Raw genomic sequence first — 21,100 nt, 5'->3', positions numbered from 1 at the left:
TCTTCTAAAGAATTTTTAACTTTGTTTGCAGTAGTATTTTTAGAATTATATTTACACAAATTGTGTGTAGAGATAAAAGCTACTTAATTGAAAAGGATTTATATACACCAACTCTGAAGAATAACCTTTTTATAGAGTTTGTGTATTCTTGGCTTCTCATATAACATTTAACTAGCTAATTTAGAAAGAAATTTACAAAAAAATGACTCTCACAAAACCTGCAAAATGTTTAGTGACACTACCGAGAATTTGCTTTCCAGACACCAAAAACAGCTACTCAAAGATCAGTACCCTCAGAAAGGCTCTGCAACCTATTTTAAAAATTTAGATAAATTGCTGATTTCAGAAAATGCTCAGCTTCTATTCTGTCCATTGTATTCAATGGGATATTTGGATGCTCAGAACTTTTTTTTAAGAATTAAGAGTCTAAATATGGTTTTTGGATCCCAAACCATCTAGTTCGAAAATCCTGACTTATGATTTTAAGCTAACTTTAAGAACCTTTAAAATGAAAGTATACCTCTTCTTGCATAATTGGTATCCATATCCTTAAAATGCACCATAACAAAATCCGAAGACTTGAACAAGATACTCTCTAGTATATCTTCACGTTTTGGCCCCAGACTGGATTCTGCAGTTTTCCGATGTGCAGCATCAAGCACTAAATCACACTATTAGAGATATAAAAAGAATACACTAATTTAACATACAATAAGCTACTTGATAACTTCACATACTTGCAGAGAGCAGATATTTATAATAGTTAGCAAAAATGAATCTGCTTGTATAAACTTAGATATGAATAGCCAAAATAATTCATAGTAAATATTCAAATATAATCCTACTACTGAATAAACGATGCTTGATCTTTTAAAGTAGGGAAGATTCAAAAAGAAAGCAAAAATTACCTTAGGACTGTAGGTTTTAAAAACTCCTTCATATATACCTCCATTTTTCACCTGTACTTCACATTTGGATCCCTAGAATGCAAGAAAAGTATAGTTTTCTCTCAGTCTGACAAATGAAATTTGAGTGTTTTTCTCAAACATGTATCTTTACATAAGTATAGTGTATAAAAACATGGCTTAATTTTTAGTTAAATACACTCATTCAACATTTGTGCATTTATAAATATGCCTATGTGCTCTGCAGATGCACACAGCTGTGTGCACCAAAATTTGTTCTGAAGGGATTTAAAGATACTCATAGAAACATTTTTGGTACATACAAGACTGTTGACCAGCTATGTGCCCAGACAAATTATTGCAAGAACATAATCTGTGCATGTGTGTAGGTGCAAATAAGGATGAAGGCTTGCCCTCGATTCCAGCACGAGGATGTACGACAGTCTCGGTTACTCACTTTCAGCATGGCAGCATTTCCCTTAAAATTTAGGGAAGGAGGGCTTGTGTGCCTTGTATACACACTCATTTTACTTATTCATAATCTCCCTAAAGGTAAAAAAGCCAAAATATGGCCAGTGCATGTAAGAAATCTGCCATACCTATTCACATACAGCTTGTAGCTTTGTAAGCCAAAGTACAGAACATCTATTATTGTGATTCTTTAAAGTTCCGTTTTGGCAGAAGATGCCTACCATTTAATATTTGCTCCATTACAATTAGTGTAATATTTTACAATTCTATGCCACTATAAAAACTGTTTACCCTCCTGCCAAACATGAAGACTTACAACAACTGATGTAAGTATGTGAACCATTCTCATGTTTGCATAGATGCCATCAAAAGAAATCTGAAAAATAAAAATGATTCTGTCAGGGAAACAAAGATATATTTCACGGTAACAACTCAAAAAGCCAGTGCTTCAAAAACAGTGAAAATTATTTTCTGTACATACTAGTTCCTAGAAATGCACTAGTCCAAGACCTTACTCAGATAGCATACACTGAATTTAAGTCACACTAGGGCTACACTGAATTTAAGTCACACTAGGACCCTTACCCCTTTCACTGATCACTTAAACTGAACACCCTCCCAAACAACATAGACCTTACATGTCCCAGATGTCACTCAACAAGGAAATGCCCTTGCTGGTTAGGTGAAGTTCATATACAGAGACTCATAACTGAAAACGCCCTGCTATCATCTCTGTCTTGTTTAAGAACTATCAATGGATAAGGTACTTTGACAGCTGTAGAAATAAAAAGTGCTTCGATGGCATGCTGAATTACATCATTTCAGGGACTAGCTAACAGACCGGATTACACTCATTAACAGAAGCTACAGGCACCAAATCATGAAGTGTCAAAGTGCTACAAAACATACCACAAAATTAGTCGAAACTAAATTCACAGCAGTACTGGAATCTGAGATCCTACACTAGGAAAGCTGACCAAGCATTGCCCAGATTGCTAGACAACTGTTAAGTTTGCATAAACATACACGAGGTGGTAAGGATGTTGTTTTGTTGCAACTTTTCATATCTCTCTCCATCGACTTCACTATTGCGAACTAACAGATGCTGAAACATGCAAGCACCCCATCATATTTTGAGCTTTTTAGCTGACAACTTCTCTTCTGAACTCTGCAAGCTTTTTAATCCACTTATGCCTGCAGGTTAACCACACATTCTGTGACATCAACCACTGTTCTGAAAAGATATGTTTAAAGATGTTCAACATGCAGTATGGAGGACGTAAAGACTTCAGCACTAACACAACATTCAGCATTTGCATCTGACCTCTCTTTTTCACCTCTCCCCTCAAAACTTTTTTAGTTTTAGTGAAGAGACTTAATAAACATCTGTGCAAGTAAACTACAGTCCTTTTAGACCTTCCTACTCCTGCCCCATTCCCCCAAACAAGCCATCCTCAAAAACTAGAGCTCAAGCAAATTGGCAAAGGCTTGGTTAGCGCAGTTCAAAGATACATTCTTTAAATCAAGAACCAAGGTTTTGATAAAATGTTGTTCTACAAGTTATCCCACTTCTATACTTTAACATTTTATAGCCTTGACAATAGCTAAAACCATACAGCCAGACTATTGATAACACTGGGTTAGCTATTTCATAGCAAAGCTAAACAAAATTTTTTTTGTTCAACTAAATGCTGTCTTGGCTCTTTTGTCATCTGCTTAACGAAAAGGCCAATGTTATGGTCTTCAGATAAGGCAGTGCTTTTGAATTTGTTCCTATTTGCTCCTAAGTTAAATTTTATCCACACATCTACAGCTATAACTACAAAACAGAAGAGATTTATGTTTCCATAGTTCAAATGTTTAAGTGTCCTTTCTCCATTCGCTCCCCACAGAAGACTAAATTAAATGAATGCAAGATAATACATCTTCAGAAAAGCATGTCTCTGATAGTCTAAGATATTCATCAAGCCATTCAAAGGAAAAACTTGACAGAATAATCCGCTATCTGCTATTCTTACATTGATACTTAGGTTCACTGTAGGCAAGTAGTTTCCTCCTATCTCAAAGTGGTACAATGAGAAAAGACATACTTACTGTAGGCTGAGGTGGTCCTTTGCCACTGCTGCGACCTCTGAAATTAAATATATGCATCAGATGCAATTAAAAAATAGAATGACTGAGGTTAACCAATTCTTTAACAATCAAGAGTTCAAAGCCCCATCTTAATTTAGTATTGACAGCAGAATCAAAGAAAAACAGCACTATCATAGAGCAGAAGTTGATTAGTTACAGTCCCCCTTAGCATTTATTTTCCAAAATACTCGCCTACAAGCAAACAGTGTTCTTTACCACGTAAAAGGGTTGCCTACAGTAAATCAAAGAACAAAAATAAAGAAAATTCTAAAGCCATGTCATTATGAAGATCTAAAAATTACCTCTTATGCAGAATCCTGTAACTAAAACAAATTCCTAAACTTTCTGGCATGCAAAAACAAAACCACTTAATTTGCTCTTTCAGGCTCAATCTCTGGCACAGAATAACTTCTTTAATTTAAGATTAGTACATTGTCATTGTCTTTATGATTACATATTATTGTAATTGTCATTACATAACTAACTGTCCCATGCTGCAAGCTAGAGCCCTGGTTCTGTACAGCCTACCTACGGAGCTTGAGTATCACTACAGTCAGAACTGAACAAGTCAATCTACTTCAGTCTGTCCACCCCTCAAAAACAGTAATCATTTTTAATGCAAATCGGTCACCATTTAGCATTTAGGCCACGCAAAGGCTTTTAACATGAATGTTCCTAATACACTGCAAACTGAGATGAAACAGTTCGCAGCCTCCAATGCAGTGATTTGAGTTTCAACAACGTCCCTGCAGCTAACAAGCCCACAACAGCTACAGCTCCTCCAATTCACAAGTGTACCTTATTTCAAAGTTACTTCCTTGCACTGAGTCCTAATTTTGATACTCAAATTAATACCAAGACATATGATACTAAAAATTACACGAATTGTGAAAAAGGGCGCCAGAATTTTTTCACCATGATATAAGTACATTCACATAACCAGCTTTCCTAAAGAATGTGATACTTGAAAGAGAACTGAAATTATACAGGTATGGTCAGATTTAACTCAGATTTGCATCACAAGAATGACCTTAACAGTGCACACTGTAGGTAAGGCAAAATGAAGTCTTCAATTTTATAAAAAAATCAGGTTTTGAAATAGACCTATCTCACAGATGCACATATTTAACTAAAGAGACCCAATGAATTACATTTAGGTTTCAAAATATCCAGACAATATTGGAATCTAAATCCAACTGAAAGTCAACTGCATTCGACTGCTTTTGAAAACACTATGCTGTGTTTGAATACAACCTTGTTCTCAAAACAATATCCAGTAGGGCTCAAGAGTTAGTCAAGAAATCAAAGGAACTTCCCCCAATGAGCATGAATATACCCTCAAATATATTTTGCAGAAATAAGCTAGCAAATCCAACCATCCATGAGAACCATGAAAATCCTTAAAGAGGAAAAATGAAAAACCCTGAACTATCACCTATCTAGTTTAAGAAAATAAGCTTCTGAAACAGGAACTTAAGTCTTCTTATACAGCATCATGCATAGTGATGACACCTGCTGATTAGTAAAAAACACAGATTTCAGATGTCAAGCTGACATTTTCAGAATATTTGCAGAGTACTAATCTAACTAAAATATATACAAAAAAAACACATACAAACACGTAACACAAACAGTCTTTATTTAATTCCCTATCAGCTTCAATGTTCCATAAGGCAGTGCCATAACACTAAGCTTGCTCTGGTGACAAGCAACCTCACCATTTAAATCTGCCATCTGACAAATGGTTACCTGTGCTATGGTGCTGAAGTGAGGCCTTCATAAACCTGCAACATTGTTTTTCAGCATTGTATTCAGATGAATTAACCTGTTCTTCCTGAAAGTCACTTAACTGGAGGTGAGATCCCCAAATAAAGCTACACTCCAGTTCTGATTTTTTGCTTTTATCACAACCAAAGGCTTCAACAAAATATTGTCTTTCAAGAAAACTCTTACAAAGCCACCGCAGCTTCCCTCTGTTGGTCTCAAACATTTTAGTAATATTCTCCAGATCCTGGTCGGCCACAAGTGAAAGAGTTTGGTGTCTTCTAAATGGAAGGCACTCCCATTTTTAGTGACAAGTATTCTTAGAACCTAAATAATTGGGCTGCTAGATTGGTCAGAAAGTTTGGAGTATTCCTTTTAAGTATTCAATCTGTAGTGTTCTAGATTCTCCATCTCCTACTGCCTTTCCAAAGTTACTGTTTCTACCCACACTTCTTTAAGAAACACTCTAAACAAAGGATCTGCACATTGACGTCAGCAAGAGGTCATAAGTTATGAATCAGTCCAAGAGTTAAGATAATTACAGAAATTCTATATACTACACTGATCTACCAAATCTCTTCACAGACTTGACCTCTTGTTTCCTAGCTATAACTATTAAACACAAACTTTAAAAGGAAGATGTTCACTAAGATTTTAACCAAATCTGCCAGCACTGCAATACAATCAAACCCACATACTTTCTGCTAAAACCAAGGCCATCGACATGAGGTTTTTATTCCAACAGGTGAAGACCTAAGGTCAAAATATCTTTTGGCATATCTTGGATGATACATCATGTTGAAGACAAACTAGGACTTTTACATAAGTAGAAGGTAGACAGTCTTCATCAGAAAAAGTTTACCACAATTCAGAACAGGAGAGTAACACTTAAAAATTAGGGGGGCAGAGGGAGGAATGAGAAGGGTCAGATAGCAATTTGCCACTACTGACTACACTCATATCTTGACTACGATAAGTATGTTGAATAAAAAAAGCACATTTTGTATTGCAGAAGCGTGGTTAAAGGTAAAGGTGAAAGAAGGTATAATAACTTGGCAAATCAAACTTGGAAACCCATTCCAGCGCTTCAGGATAAGGAAATCAGAGTCAGACAAATGCTGCACCAGACAACACTGTCTGACCAAGCAATTAATCTTAGTAGCCAGCTCATTGCAAGGTAGTACTTATACCTTAAGAGTGAAAGCCTACAGAAGCGCTTACTCCCATATGCTGCACAATAAACATTTTCCCCCAACAGCAACTTGCAATTTTTTTCTATGTTTATGAACATTTACTATCCTACTTCTCAACATCCCTCACCTCCCATTCTAACGTTTACATGCTGAGTAGAGTGTTTGTATAAGCAAAACAAGGTCACACATTCATATTTTTCTTGTTAAGTGAAAACTAAAGCAAGGAACGCAAGCCTTTCCAGGATGCAAAAGCTCTCAGGTTCTCTCTCCAACAGCATCTTCACTTTGAGACTAAGGAACAAGAAACACACGCATCCATACTGCAGTTAATGGAGATGACCAGTAGTCTACAGCGAACGTGCAACTACAAAGAGAGCTGAATTTAACAGAGTGAATAGATGTTTCTGGAGTACTGACTGGCATTACTACAGCTTTGAAAACAGTTTACAAGAGACTAGAGAATTTTCACTACAAGTGAACACAGAGAACTGATAAAGCACTTTCCTTTAGGGGATAAATGCCATAAGTGGAGACAAAGTTCATACCTCATTTAATAGCAGAATTTGTCTATATAAGATACAAATGAACTCAAGCTGTCAAATTAGATCATGTAAAAAGTACTGCAGCATAGTTTTTAGTAGTTTTTCCCTATACTAACATTATTAATGTCAACCTTGTCTTCTTATAGAATGACAACTTCTCTAACCAGGTAAGTATACCCGAATCAAACCTGACCCAGTGCACGCTCTGTAGCTTGTTGAAAAAATTAGTCACTGTAGAACCTTCTTCATATATATTGCCACAAATCAGTTGTTAATTTAAAACTTACACAGAAGCAGGTAAGTAATATCACCCAAAGCAGGAAAAAAAAAAAAAAAAAAAAAAAAAAAGCATTAATTGCTCTTAAGACACCTGCAGGTTATCTGTTAATTTTGCTCAATGGTTTAACACAACTGCATCAAAGCTATTTAGGATTATTTAACAACTGGCTATAACACTGAACTGTTATAAACTTGGACCTCCAAGAAGGTTATATAAGCCTGAAAAAATTTAGGGTCTGCTATACAAAGAACTCCATGATTTCAAGATGTGAACAAGCTAAACAGAGAGGGGGGAAAAAAAAGTCATCTTCCTTTAGGATTCTGAAATAGTAAGACAGAAGGAGTCCATTGAATTCAGTAACACAACTTGACGAGAACCTAAAATTAACTCTACTCAGAAACTTCAAAGACAGCAGATAGTTTTGTAAATAAAGAGGCTGCCAATGAGGTTCCTTTTTAGAAGTACATACTATGCAAGTCAGAGGTATGTATCTAATACAAGATACATCAAGGGAATAATTCCTTTTTCAGGAATTGCTATCCAAGAGGCTATCCTATAGCCAGTCATTGCAGTAACTTCTAAAAAGAACAACACAGGCAAAGATATTAAAATGAACTAGAAATTAACTTTGAATGACAGGTGACCAAATCTCCAGAACAGTCACTTTCACTATTTCAGGGAGCCTTGATACTCCATATTCCTAATTACCTGTCTGAACAGAACGGACACCTCTCTTCTGCCCTTTACTTAAGCCTTTTAGTTAGTCTAATAAAAAAAGGTTGTCAAGGACAAAGAAAATAGGAGTAGGCAATAAGCATCAAATCTCAAAAGTAAGCTAGACAACATGGGATAATTTCAGTTTTAACATGTTAATAGGTAAAGCAATTTCTAAGAGTAATTTACAATATTCTTAAAGGACTCTCAGGTCCAAGTAGGCAAGAAAGTTACAAAAGCAAGGGGAAAGGACCTTTTGCCACAATTGTAACTACACAAGTAACCATCCAAAACCTTGCCCTGAGATGTTTTGCCCTCAGATGGAATACCAATGGGAAAATATTGGTAATGAAGAAGGATGCGCTGCTTGAAAGAGTACTAAGACAGATGCACCTTTCAGTCATAGAACAGCTAACCCTTCTAGGTTTGTATTAGGATAGAACTGAACTAAACACTAAAAGTAGATATTAGATAATGTTTTGACTAGCACAGTGGAGCAGGTTCATATATGAAGTTTGCATTGTCTCCAATTACAGCTTAACATGCTATTGGCATCCCCCCTAAAACCTGATTTTCCATCTGCCATATTCCACATGCAGTTACTACTAAGTAAACACAGCATTTCCATTGAGTGCCTGTTTACAAGAGAGTTATTATTCTTTAAAAAAAAAAAAAACACTTAAAAGGATATTTTCACTTCTGATTTTTTCCCTAATACAAAAGGAAGGATAATATAACGAAAGGATAAACACTGGAATTTCCTATTCACCCACACAAGATTTTACTTTTCTAATAAGAAAAACATACATTAACCATGACAAGACGATGGAAACCAGCGTAATGAAGAAGCAAAGCTGACCTTCCAACTCGCCATCAGATGTAGAAGGACCAGGTGCTTTGCCCAATTAAATCTTACAGTAATAAGAATACAACATAAAATTAAGTCTTGGACAGTTTACTGCCAATGAAATTTCTACCCAAATTTAAGATTTTAAGAGCAACTTAGCCAAGAAAAGAAACATTGTTTTGCATTTTGAGAAAATAAGAAAAAGAATGCTAGCGCTGCAGAGTAATGAGTTGCAAAACTATTAAGAAAAAAGCTTGACATAAACTGGAGATGCTTGTTTAAGTTTCTGTTAAACAAAATACAGTTAAAATTGAAACCAAGATGCAGACCACCTGAAATGAAATTGATTTTTCATTTAAACTTTTCGCCTGAGCCATGTATGAATAAATTTGCAGCATCAACCATCTTTAAATCTGTACTCCATAAAAAAAAAAAAACCATCAAGACTCTTCTTCAGGACAGTGACAAGAGGAGTTTTCTGATGGTGTTTCACATAGCTCTATCAGCTCCAAGGCTGTGATTTTACAGACCCTCCATTCAGAAATTACTTGAAGAACTGACTAACAAAGAACAAGGTGCAACCACCTTTGACAGAACATGTCAGTTCCTAAAAAGTTTTGAAGCAGAATCTGCCAACAAAAAATAGAAAGATTTCTCCTCCAAGGGGTGCCCAACAGCTTTAATTTTAACTTGACAAAGAAACTGAAGCTTGCATTCCTTAAAGACAAGTGTTCACAACCAAACTGAAATTTCAAAAAAAGCTATAGGTTTTGTTGTCCTTCATGTTAACCTCTACAGTGCCACTGTGCGTTGGCAAGGATAACTGTTTAGCAAAGAAGACTAAACATGAGGTGTTCAATCCAGACACCCATTTATAAAAAACTGTTAAATCGTTTCAATGAAGCGCTGAAAATATCAGTATTTTTTAAGTTTATTTTGTTCCTTTTCAGCCCTACTAAAGCTTTTCCACTTCCAGTTCCACAGACTGGTAACAAAGTAAAACCCTATTTTCAGTGATGTCCAACAACGGGACCATAGTAAATTCTGTTTTACTGCCAATGCACAAAACTGAGTAAGAGCATAAAAGTCAACTTAGCAAAAAAATGACTAAAACTTAAAATGAAACTGCTCTGAGAGACTATGACCTTCAACACTGTTACCATCCTGCTTTGCTTTTTTGTTAGACCCCAGAGCATTAGAAAAACTCAGAACACCAGAAAGTCTGTTTTTCCCCCTCTTCTTTTTCCTCCCTCAAATATATGGGAATTTTTATAAGCAATGCTTGTGGATAAGGGACACAAGCAGTATCAACCTTCCAGAGGCAGCAGAAGGCAGCAGGGCCTCAGGAGTGTGCATGGGGAGGGGGAGATAAGAGAAGGGGAATCTGAGCCTGCTGTGAAACCCTGATTCCTGACACCCCCCAAATTTGTGTAAAAAAAAAAAAAAAGAACTCTCATGTTGGATGACGCGTCCAGCATATATCAGCTAAATCAGATCCATCCATAACGCCGAGCAGCGCTCCAGCCGCTCTGCTTGGGCTCCGCACGGTATTTTATGGAGATTTATATATATATAAAAAGAATCGTCTGCAGAAGGTGCTCTGCGAAAGGCAGATGTTCGCATACTTTTAAATTAAAGACGTGCTGCCCCCGGTTAAGACACCCCCCCCCCCCCCGGTTAATAGCATGCGGGAGGGGCGACCTCCCTCCCCCCCCCCCGGCCCCCTTCCCGCCCGCGGCCCAGGCGGCTTCGCCCCGAGCACGTGCGGCCGCGGCCGGGCCCCGCCGCCCCCCGCCGCAGGCCCCGCGGGGGCCTCGGGCCGCCGCTGCGCACCGCGGCGCCGCGCTCGCCGAGAAAATGGTCCCCGCGCGGCGGCGCGGCCCGCCCTGCCCGCCGTCCCCCTGAAGGGCACCGCAGCCGCGGCCTTGGCGAGCGGCGGCCCGGCCTCGCCCCGGCGGCACTGCGGAACCGGCGGCCCGCGGCGCCCCGCCCGCCGCCATGCCGGCCCCCCGCCCCGCCGGGCGGAGCCCCCCGCCGCACCGCGCCGCGCCAGGCCGCGGCCCCCCCTCCCCGCCCCGCCATGCAGCAGGCCCCGCTCCCCCCGCCCGCCCGGCCGCGCCGCTGCCGCCGCCCATGGAGGCCGGTGCGGGGCTGGGGGGGGGGGGGGGGAGATGGCGGGGATGGCGGCGGACGGGCGCGCCGGGCCCTCGGCCGCCGCGGCGGGGACGGGCCCGCCGCCGCGCACCCACCTGCCCATGTTCTGCCTCCCGCCGCCCGCGGCTGACGGGAGGCCGGGGCCGCCGCCGCCGCCGCCGGGGGGCTTGCGGTTGTTGCCGGCGGCCTGCGCCGCCGCCGCCGCCTGCTTGAGGGACATGGCGAGGGGGAGAGGGGCCGGGGCGAGGGGCCGCGTCCGCGCCGGGGCCTCGCTGCGCTCGCTGGGGCCGGGGGCAGCCGCTGTCTCGGCCGGTTGCTCCCAAACAGTGTGAGCGGGGCGGAGGGAGCGGAGCGCGGCGCGGAGGGATCCGGGGGGAGGGAGGCCGGCGGCGGGGAGGCGGGGGGGAGCCGGGGGGCGGCGAGGGGGCGGCGGGGCGCGGCGGGCGGCGGCGCCGCCTCTCGGCGAGCTGCCCCCTCCCTTGCTGCGCGGCACCGGGCGGCGGCGGCGCGGCGGGGCGGGCGGCGCGGCAGCGGCGGGCGCGGACTCTTTACGGGAAGTCGGAAGGGGCCGCGGCGGTGATGCGGCAGGGTGAAGGGGCGGGGAGGGAGGGGGAGCGCGGCCGGGACACGTGAGGCGGCGGCGCGGGGCCGGCGGCCGCTGCCCTCCGCGCGCCGCAGCCCCCCCCCGCCCCCCCCCACCTCAGCGCCGCGCGCGCCCGCCCCGCCCCGCTCCCCTCAGCGCGGCGGCGGCGGGAAGCGCTGAGGAGACCGGCTCGGCCCTGCCCTGCCCCGCGGCTCGGCGCCGCCGGGCCCTGCCCGCCCCCGCCGCTAACGGCCGCCCGGCGGGACGGGGACGGGGGCGGAGAGCCGCCCGCCCGCCCCGCGAAGATGGCCGAGCTGCGCCAGCGCCCGAGCGTCACCTCAGCGCCCTGCGCTGGCGGCCGAAGTTATGAACCGATTTTTTTTTCTCCTTACCTTTGAGCACAAAGACGTTAAATTCTCTCACCGGTGAACGCTTACGTCCCGCAGCCATTGTACGCAGCCACCGGGTGAAACGCGACAGAAATGGAGCCGGGGGGATTATCGCATTATTCCCTGGCCACCCCTCCGCTATCAGACATTTCGGGGGGGGTGGGTGTCTTTTTTTTTCCCCCTTATTGCTGCGGTCCAGAGAAACCTTAACTGACCAAAAAAAACAAAAAAACAAAAAAAAACACAAAAAAGGTATTTGATCACAAAATGCCAGCTCACTCTGCTACCTCTCTGACAACACCAAATTTCATGTATAAGTGTAAAACGCAGCCGCCGGCCAGCTCTGGTGCAGTGATGGTACCTGCGTTGCCGAAAAAGCACAGTCCTCGCAGGCCCTAAAGCGCACCCGGTTCACGCTAATAAAAACAAAGTGCGGTCTGTCCTGTTAAAAATCTACGTACATACAGGGTTAGCAAGAGTAAATGTAGTTTCAAAAACACGAGCTAAATTGATTTATAGCCATGGTTACTCAAAATGCTTTGAGTTTAAGCTATTCATAGAAATGCTCCAGAAGTCCCACAGGATTCAAGTGTAATAAAAAGGAACGGTGCTGTTAGGCAGGCATTATTTATACACCTTGCTTGCAAAGCAACAGTTTTCCCATGCGGTTGGAAGAGTTGTGGGTGGCAACACACAATGGTAAAAAGATAACAATATTTAACAGCTTCCTCGAATTAGCAATTTCCCTACACTTTTGACTGTTAAACTGCTTATTTTGTTTTACCCAAATAACCTGTGGTTAACACATTATTAACTAGATGACAGATACCAGCTGAAATGGGCTCAGAAGAAAGAATTATTCAGTTGGAAACACCTCCCTGAACAGAGCCAGCAGTTTAAGGAAAGTAGGTTTTCTAGTTGCTTCAGCGACCTTGTTTGTCACTCTGCTATTTCACAGCCACAGAACTGAGAGCCCCAAGGATGTCAAGAGTTTCAGCAATCCAAGAATTTCTGTAGGACATAATAAAGTGTGCAAAGTAGCGCTGCCACAAGCTTTAGGACCATTTACTGTAAAGGCAGAAATCTGTCTCAATGCACTTACAAGATAATTAATGTTACCTGAGAGAAGCAGAAGAAAAGCCTTTTTTTTGTAAAGTCGAATAAACGTGTATTGTTTGCATATATTTTAGATGTATATGTGTGTGTGTATATATATATATGTATGTGTCTGCTAGCATACAGAAAGTTTTCACCACACTTTTTAGGATACTGTTTGTAAGGTCTTGTATGTCTTTTGCTTGGCGCTACTGGACCCCAAAGCGAGGGCCTCAGTGTGCTACCACAATACAGGAGACGTAGCAGGTAAGGAACTTGCGTTAGTTTCAAGGCATATTTTGGATCTTGGAGTAACCCACAGCTAAAAAGGATTACTTATTCAATGATGTGTTCTATCAGCATGCTTCAAATTTTAAAGGAAAGCTACCAAAAAAAAAATAAAATAAAAGCACAAGAAAGTCTGGTAAGAGACAACAAAACATAACATATCCAGATCACTTAATAGTTTTTTAGATGCAAAGGACGTTACTTTCAATACTTTTCCAGGTAAGAGTGTTTACAGGGCACAGCAATTAGTCACTATTTATGTTAGGAACTTTTAAATTTAAGAGACTGCAGCATTTTGGAGTGGCAACCACGCTGTGGGATCCCACTGGCTAAGATGAAGCCCCTGATGTTCAAGGATGTCCAAAGAACTAAAAGAGGTTCCCCCTTGGCAGAGATGGTTTCTAAGAGCTGACATGACTATATTAAATTATATTTTGGGGTAACATTACATACTTGGAAAGCAGTTGTATGAATAAGACCCTCACGTTCATCTCTGCAGTAATGACTCAAGAACAGTTGCAGTTTGACTTGTTTTCTCCTTTAATGTATTCTTTGTTTTGTTAAGCTCTGTTTGGCTTTCGTTGTGTTTCCCCCTGCTTTGTTTGTCTAGCATCTTCATACAAACACCTTAAAAATAAATACAGAAATGACCACATAAAATAGCTCGGATACCCATGTCCATTAGAGGGTCTGCAGCTAGGTTGCTGGATGCAGTGGAGGCCTTCAGTGACTGCCCGTGCAAATACTGCTTTCCACCTTCCTCCTGTGAGCTCACTTCTGCAACAAACTACTCACGCTTCCAGTGAAATGGAGTTATACTGGCATTATGGTATATAACTCCCCTTGCCTGAGATGTCTACTTCCTCTCCCTGCATGCAGTCCTTCCTGAAGGTCCTGCAGTTCCCAGTATCCCATATTTATCTTTTTATGATTTGGATCTACTTATTTATTTGTTGCCATTCCTTACCATTATATCTGCTAGTTTAGCTGGAAATGATCTGTGACAAGGGACAGACAACGGTCTGTGGCTCCAATGGTCTAGTTGTAGAAAAACTCAGAATTCAAATTTGTATGCTCCATGGTTAAGGAAGAAAAGCAACTATTTATAATCAAGAATCACATTCCGTTTTGCTGTTTCCATTCTTATTCCAAGTCTTTTTGAAGACTACTGTTTCCATTCAGATTTGTGACTACATGTGCAAGCTGTATTTGCGTAGGAAGATTAATGATTCTGATAATGTCATGACTTACCCGGAACTGCTACATGAGGTAACATTTCCTTGACATAACCTGCTTTTAAGTATTGTGCTCTCTCCCTCGAGCCAGCCAGGGTGATCCTCGACAGCATTCAACAAGATGCAACACGCAAGCCTGCCGAGTGCTAACACGGACAACTAACACTAGCACTCGGCATTTATTTTAAGCAAAACCAACTCTTAGAGAAGCTCACAGAACTGGGTACTTCTACACTTTTTCTCCTGAAGACTTCTGTTATTTACTTCCACTATCCCTGATTCTACTCTTGGAGGCTAAAGTGTTGCTGACAATGCTACAGGCACGGGAAAGACATTAGGAAAACAAATCCGGCCCTCTAAGACGAGGAGCACTTCCCAGAGAGACGTGATATTAGCCAGTCAGCAAAGCTGCACTCAGTTTTAACTGATGAATTCAATACTTGCCAAACCAGAAAGAGGTATCTGCACAATGAAGAGAACCAAAGCCCAAGTTCAAAAGCCTGCTAGATGAGACAACTGCTGCCTATTGCTGACTCTCTTCCGACTTTCCTCCCCTCCCCAGCTGCTGTGCAGTGTCTTGCCATTGCCTGCAGTGCCTGAATCCACAGCTGGATTCCAGGTGGAGACCAGCTCCCATCAAACACATCTCTCTTGACCACCCTTGCGCTGTTGCAGCTATTTCCTCCCAGTACTATCCATGCCATTGCTCTTCTTGCAGCAGTGCTAACAGGGGCCGGACTCAGCTCAGTCAGGGTGCAGATGACAGACAGGCCTGCCGCAGCACGCATATGCCATCCGCTTTTACTGCAACCAGTAGGAAATTAAGGAAAATGGCAATGTCCGCAGAGCTTGAAAGAGGAGGAGAGGGATACAGAGCTGCCAGAGCTTGTTTTACCTATAAGCGACATTTTTGTGAACCTTGTTCTCAGCGTCCATTGGCCCCAGACACCAAACGAGAACATTTCCTTCCTTAGGAGACAAAGCTCCGGGGTCCGCACAACAGCACGCTATTCCACGAGTTTCAGGGACAGAGCTGCAAACTGGGAGACACTGACGCTGCCCCCAGCTCTGCCAAGCAAACTGCCAGGTGATCTTTGGCCTCGCACTTTCTGCTTTTAGACTTAGCATTTTTATAAAGGGGAGGGGGGGGCCAAGACTGACTCCTGGTACGCAGCAGCAGACAAAGCAATCATTATGCCAAGACTTAGCTCTTAAATCCCTCAGGAGCCGGTGTTCACAGAGCATAAACAACCTTTGCCTCACAGCCTTGTCAAGCAGTCCCGCCACGCTTCCCGAGTGCTAGCACACGGACCTTCAGCGCCCATCCTCTCCCTATCCCCTCGCTGAGATCGGCATGCCAACAAGAAGGCCAGTTGCCATGGCATTTTGTCCCCTGCAGACAGATGTCCATTAAAAACCAAGTCAGCATCAGGTTTGCCTCCCAGAACAGCTTTCGGTTACTCTGACCAACCCCTGAGGAATTTCCACTGTGCCCTGTCACCTCAGCTGTTTCAATGCACGTTGGTATTAATCCCTAGTGATTACACAGAAACCACTGCAGAACTGGCACAGGTATGTTGGAAAGACAAATTTAGGATCACAATCTTGTTTCGTGTTTCTGGCAGATGCCTAGCACGTGGCAGTGTTTGCAAAGGGCTGAGCTGGTTTGCTCTGGCTTCTCTTGCCTGATCTCAAAAGCTCCTTGCTAAAATCGTCAGACAAATTGGAAGTGAGACGCGCAGATTTTTCCCTGCTCTGACACGTTATACCTGAGGCTCAGACAAATGATTTTGGAGATGCAGCTTGGCTGCTGAGCAGACCTGCCTGCGTTAACCGGGAGCAGCGGCAGGAGCTCCGTCCGTCGGGAAAGGGCTTCCACGTCCCCCCCATCCGTGCAGTCTGTTCTGCTAGCGATAGACCCCAGGCCGCCTCCAAGAGCAGGGCTCAGCGCTTCCAGCAAACGTGCCTGTGTGTTAAACAGCAACGTCTTCTTCCTTGGTTACAAGACCACATTTTTGTTGAAGGTTGGAAAAGAGCTTAATGGATTCCATACTCGCGCTCAGCCCATCCCCTCTGCGGCGGGGCCGAGGGCTCCTCGGAGGGGTCCCCGGGGAGGCGCTGGGAGCTTCCCGCGAGCACGCTGGCAGCACATCCCGGGCCTCTCCGCAGGACCGAGCTTCGGAGGGAATCGTCAGGTATTTTTATTTGGATGGTAACACAGTGCTAATCCACGAGAACTAGACGCTGAGGCTTAACTGTGAGCGGGAGTGCAGTGAAATTAGATTTCCTTGCTGAAGCTCTGCAGTGCTAAGGCAACTTGGATAACGGCAAGAGAACCGTTAAAGAAATCCTCTAACCGATGTCCAGGGAGGGATCTCTCTCCTCATCTCTGGTTTTAAACCTGGCAGGGTTTCTATCATGTTCTCCGTTTGCGCTACGACACTCGGGAGACATAGGCCTTCTGCGTGGGAGTTGACATTTTGGAGACGTTACGGCAGCTCAGAGCCCTGCATCCGGGCTGGCTCGCGCCGGCTTTTCCACGGCGGCACAGAGCCTCGCTGTGCAAGGCGGCCGCGCACCGCTGTTCCCGCTGCGGCTTGCGGGAGCCGCAGACGCTCATGGCTCTGTAAAACAGCTGCTCCCGGACCGCACCGAGACGAGCGGTCCCGAGGGGGCTCGCAGAGCCGTTTCCCAGGATGGAGCGTTCGGAGGTCTGCTCTCGGTTTCAGCTAGCGCAGCTGCAGATGTGAGCAGAAATATCTAATCCTCTTAACTGCTTCTGCAGTCTGATCACTGCAGAGGAAAATGCCGTGATTTCAGCATCCTGCCTGCCTTTCCACTCAGCTGGTTAGAAACGGCGTTTACACAGTTGTCCATCCCTCCCTGTTGATTCCTGGGGAAGAAAAGTAGGTGTTTCGCTTCTTGCAGAGAAACTGCAGACGTTCGTGTAACTAAAGAGGAGAGGTCAGGCGCTCCTGGTTCCCAGGACCGCGTTCAGGCCTTTGCTCTTTCCCTGAATAGGCAGGATCCAGCCCGTATTTCTCCTTCGCTCTGGTGAAGCTGGAGCGCATTTGAAAGCTGGCAAGGAGAACGGCTTGGAAAAAGCCCGCTTTGCTCCTCACGTAGCCCCCTGCGCTTGCCGAGCGGCTAAACCCCGCGCCCGGCTCGGCTCGGCCCGGCCCGGCCCTCGGCAGCGCTGGCTCGCCCGTCCTGCCCCGCTGCGTCTCCCTCCGGGCTGGGGCTCCGCTCAGGCCTTGGACTCGAGCCAGCGGTGCCGGGATTTTCTCTGGCCTGCATTAATTGTGCTTGCACTGAGTTTCCCAGTGGCACAGAGGAGTGGTTCGAAGACATCTAATCACATTTTATACACCAAACAGATTTGCTGTTTTAAGTTTGCAGAACTCGAACACAGAGCTCATGAGGCTGCCCAGGCGCTTCGTTCACAGCCATAGCGGGGGTCTCCCCCCACCCCAAAAGAAGAAACCCCCCAGGGCGGGCTTGTTTCCCATGCTTGGACTCCCCTGCATTACAGGGCAAGCGCATGTGTTTCTTGACCTGAGGCACACGCAGTTAAATTAAAGCCTTTACTGCTCGGTGTTGCGAGCTGTGTGAGGCGTGGATAGGCCTGTGCTCACCGGGAGACTGGGATTTGGGCCTGCTGTGCACATTTATTAACGTGATGCGTTCCTGGCTGTGGTTGTTGAGGTTATCTGGGGCTGAGGGTGAGGAGAGGTGCAGCCCTCCCTGGCTGCGTTACCCAACAAGGACCGATTTCCTGGTGGGGAAGTAAACGTTATCTTCTTTTAGGTGCTCGATGCTTTTAACCAGGCTTGGGATGGAAGGAATTCATTGTGAGAAGGCAAACGAAAACACACCCGTATCTCAACATTTGTTGCCTAACTCAATTAACCCATTACTTCCAGGTCAAGAAGGGGCAAAGCCATAAATGCCGCTGTGTTTGCTCAGCAGAGGTGCAGAAGCAGGAAGCGTCATGTGTGGGGCTTTAGCTTGGGCACTGAATAAGAGCAAAGGACAAGCATTGCTCCCGTTTCAAGCAAACCTACCACTTGGCTGTTTTCCCAACGGTGCAGCCCCTCGGAGCGCCGTGGCTGCACCACGGCCAGGTCTATCCCCTCCCGGGCACGGCCGCAACCTGCGGCTATCGCTAAGCAAGAAAAGGCGTGAGCAGCAGACCCCCTTCCCGTGAAGCAGCTAAGCGACCCACATGGAAGGCTACTTCCCAGAAGGGTCCAGTGCTTGCATGCTTCCAAAATAATTGTGAACCTTAGATGTTCATGATTCTCCTAACCTATTTGAGGCAGCTGAAGTCAGAGGCTAAAGTGAACCAGTGCACAGAGCTGCCTCCATACGTTGCCTTGCGTAATGTGTGCTGAATCTCAGCCTGGAGAATACACAAGCAACATTTCCGTTCTGCAAAACACGCCTCCAAACACTGCTAGCTGCACGTTGGTGTAGGGCCTGCTTTGCGAAGCTGGACCAGCTGGATGTGTCTGCCTTTAAATTACAGTTATTAGACCAAAATGCCCATTTACGTAGAAAAGAAAAGCACAGGAGAAATGGGCGCAACTTTCTTGGAGCTCAAACGAGAACAGACAAGTCGGTCAACGCAGATCAAGGCAGAAATTTTCCATGTGGCCTTAGGGAATTAGGCTCTGATGAAAAAACAAACCTTAGTTGAGGTGAGCAGAAGGAAAAACGGGTGCCGGTTGCCCCAGCTTCCCGGGGGATACTGTTGGCAGGACAGGAACGTGCTGGTCTGGCAGTGCCCCTGCTTGCCATGGCACGGGCACGCAGAGTGCTGCAGGGGAGTTGCCTGCAACGCCACGCTGGGGGACGCATCAAGGGATGGGCAGCCTGAGAGCCACCAGCTGCTCTGCGCTTTGCAGAAAATGCTATGCCTCAGCCTGAGCTGCGGCTCCTGGAGCCGGCCGGGCTGCACGGGGAAGGGCACTGCAGGGAGCTGCTGCTCCAACGCGGAAAGGCCTTCGGAAACCCATCAGCAGACAGTGGTCACCAAAGCTCTTCCCTAGATACTGTATCTGCTTTGCTCTGCGTCTCTGTGGGTGACCCTGTCCCACCATGTGGTCACCTATTGCACAGGAACCATGAAACACCCCGAGTGCTCTTGAACTTCTATTTTAGGAGCTTGTTTTATAGCCCCACAGTCCAAAGGGTCAACCCTACACCCAGGGCCTAGGTACCAACCCCACAGGTACTGGAGCTGGTTGTGGGGCAAAAGCCTTACCCGTGAACTTCTGAGCCCCACCAAGAAGTGCTGCTTTTGTCTCCTGTTAAGTCTGGACTTAGTCATTTGCGTACAGGAAATGATATCCGTGGCGCAAAGCGGTTATGGCTAAGGCTTGGGCGCCAGCTCACCCTTGAGCTGCCCTCGATTTCCCTTCCAAGGAGAAAGGTGTCACACGCTCCATCCCTGCCATCCCTCTCCGGCTGCAGACTCTGCTTCCGCCAGCTCAGGAGCACAAGCAGTGAGGAAGGATGGTGACCTGCCACCCTGCTTCACTGCCTCTCCTCCCTGCTCGCTCGGGAACAGCTGCTGGAGTGAATCATTTCAGCATCCTCAAAGCAAGAGGGGCTCTGCCAAGCTTCGCACAACTGCTGGCTCTCGCTCCTTTCCATCTGCATTTCTCCTGCCCTTTTTAAAGCCCGGAGTCCTCCATGACCACCTCTCGGGAGCAGATGTGTCCTCTCACCACCGAGGTGCAACACCGATGCTGAGGAGTCTTGAGGCTGCTGGGCACTTCAGAGGTTGCCGAGCTGCACGTGGCGAGCTGAGTGCTTGCGTCGCCGTATGCAGAATCACGAGTCATTTCGCATTCCTGTTGCCTCTCTGCTAGTCCGTGAATCAGGGACCTGTTGCAGAGAGAGTCACAGGACCCACGACGGGGAGAACGCTTACAACAGGCTCTGTCCTAGCTCTATTCGATGCCACTCCAGACACCCGACACAGCATGAGTGGAGACAGCATCACTCCCTTGCTGTCCAGTAGATGGGGAGTTTTCCTTCATAGTTTTTAAGAAGAAAGTAAATTTTTAATCATGGCAGGACCTTGGCTAATCTCAGCTGTCTGGGGCTTGGGGGGAGTTTTATGCTGCTGCAATCTTTTACTGTCCCGGTGCTGAGTCTTTAGCCACAAGTCTGACCAGATGTTTGAGTTTCAGATGTCAAAACCTGACCACAGGCTGAGGAGGTCTAAGAGACACTGCTTTTTTCAAGTGTCCAGATGATGGGCGAGTAGGAGGCGTGGACCAGCCTCTGCTGGAAGTTTACCCTTTCCCACAGGCCCCCCATGTCCTCCAACCTCATCAGCAGGACAGAGCACGGTCCCACGCGGAAGGGCTGCGCGGAGGATGCTGCGAGCCCCCCCCAGCCTGGGGGAAGCCCTGTTTACTGCAGCAGTGAATAAAATAACCAGATGCACACTCAGGTCATCTTGCCACCTCGCATGAATTGAGGAGAAGCTGAAGG

General features: G+C 45.5%; 1 protein-coding gene across 18 annotated transcripts in view; it reads right to left on the bottom strand.

The window, feature by feature from the left end:
- Positions 1-11,394, bottom strand: part of ATXN2 (ataxin 2) — a 54,947-nt gene extending 43,553 nt beyond the window's left edge. For all 18 annotated transcript variants that reach the window (XM_064521920.1, XM_064521921.1, XM_064521928.1 and 15 more), the window contains exons 1-5: positions 11,099-11,394; positions 3,471-3,507; positions 1,693-1,752; positions 909-980; positions 521-671 (exon numbers count right to left, since the gene is read on the bottom strand). In XM_064521920.1, the coding sequence (XP_064377990.1) occupies positions 521-671; positions 909-980; positions 1,693-1,752; positions 3,471-3,507; positions 11,099-11,223 (445 nt within the window). In that variant the 5' untranslated portion in view covers positions 11,224-11,394. The remainder of the gene's footprint in view (positions 1-520; positions 672-908; positions 981-1,692; positions 1,753-3,470; positions 3,508-11,098) is intronic.
- Positions 11,395-21,100: the final 9,706 nt, after the last annotated feature.

The sequence above is a fragment of the Dromaius novaehollandiae genome, chromosome 17 (assembly GCF_036370855.1).
Source record: "Dromaius novaehollandiae isolate bDroNov1 chromosome 17, bDroNov1.hap1, whole genome shotgun sequence".
Taxonomy (NCBI): Eukaryota; Metazoa; Chordata; class Aves; order Casuariiformes; family Dromaiidae; genus Dromaius; species Dromaius novaehollandiae.
The sequence above is the reverse complement of the archived record's forward strand: the minus strand, read 5'-3'. Positions and strand labels throughout refer to the sequence as shown.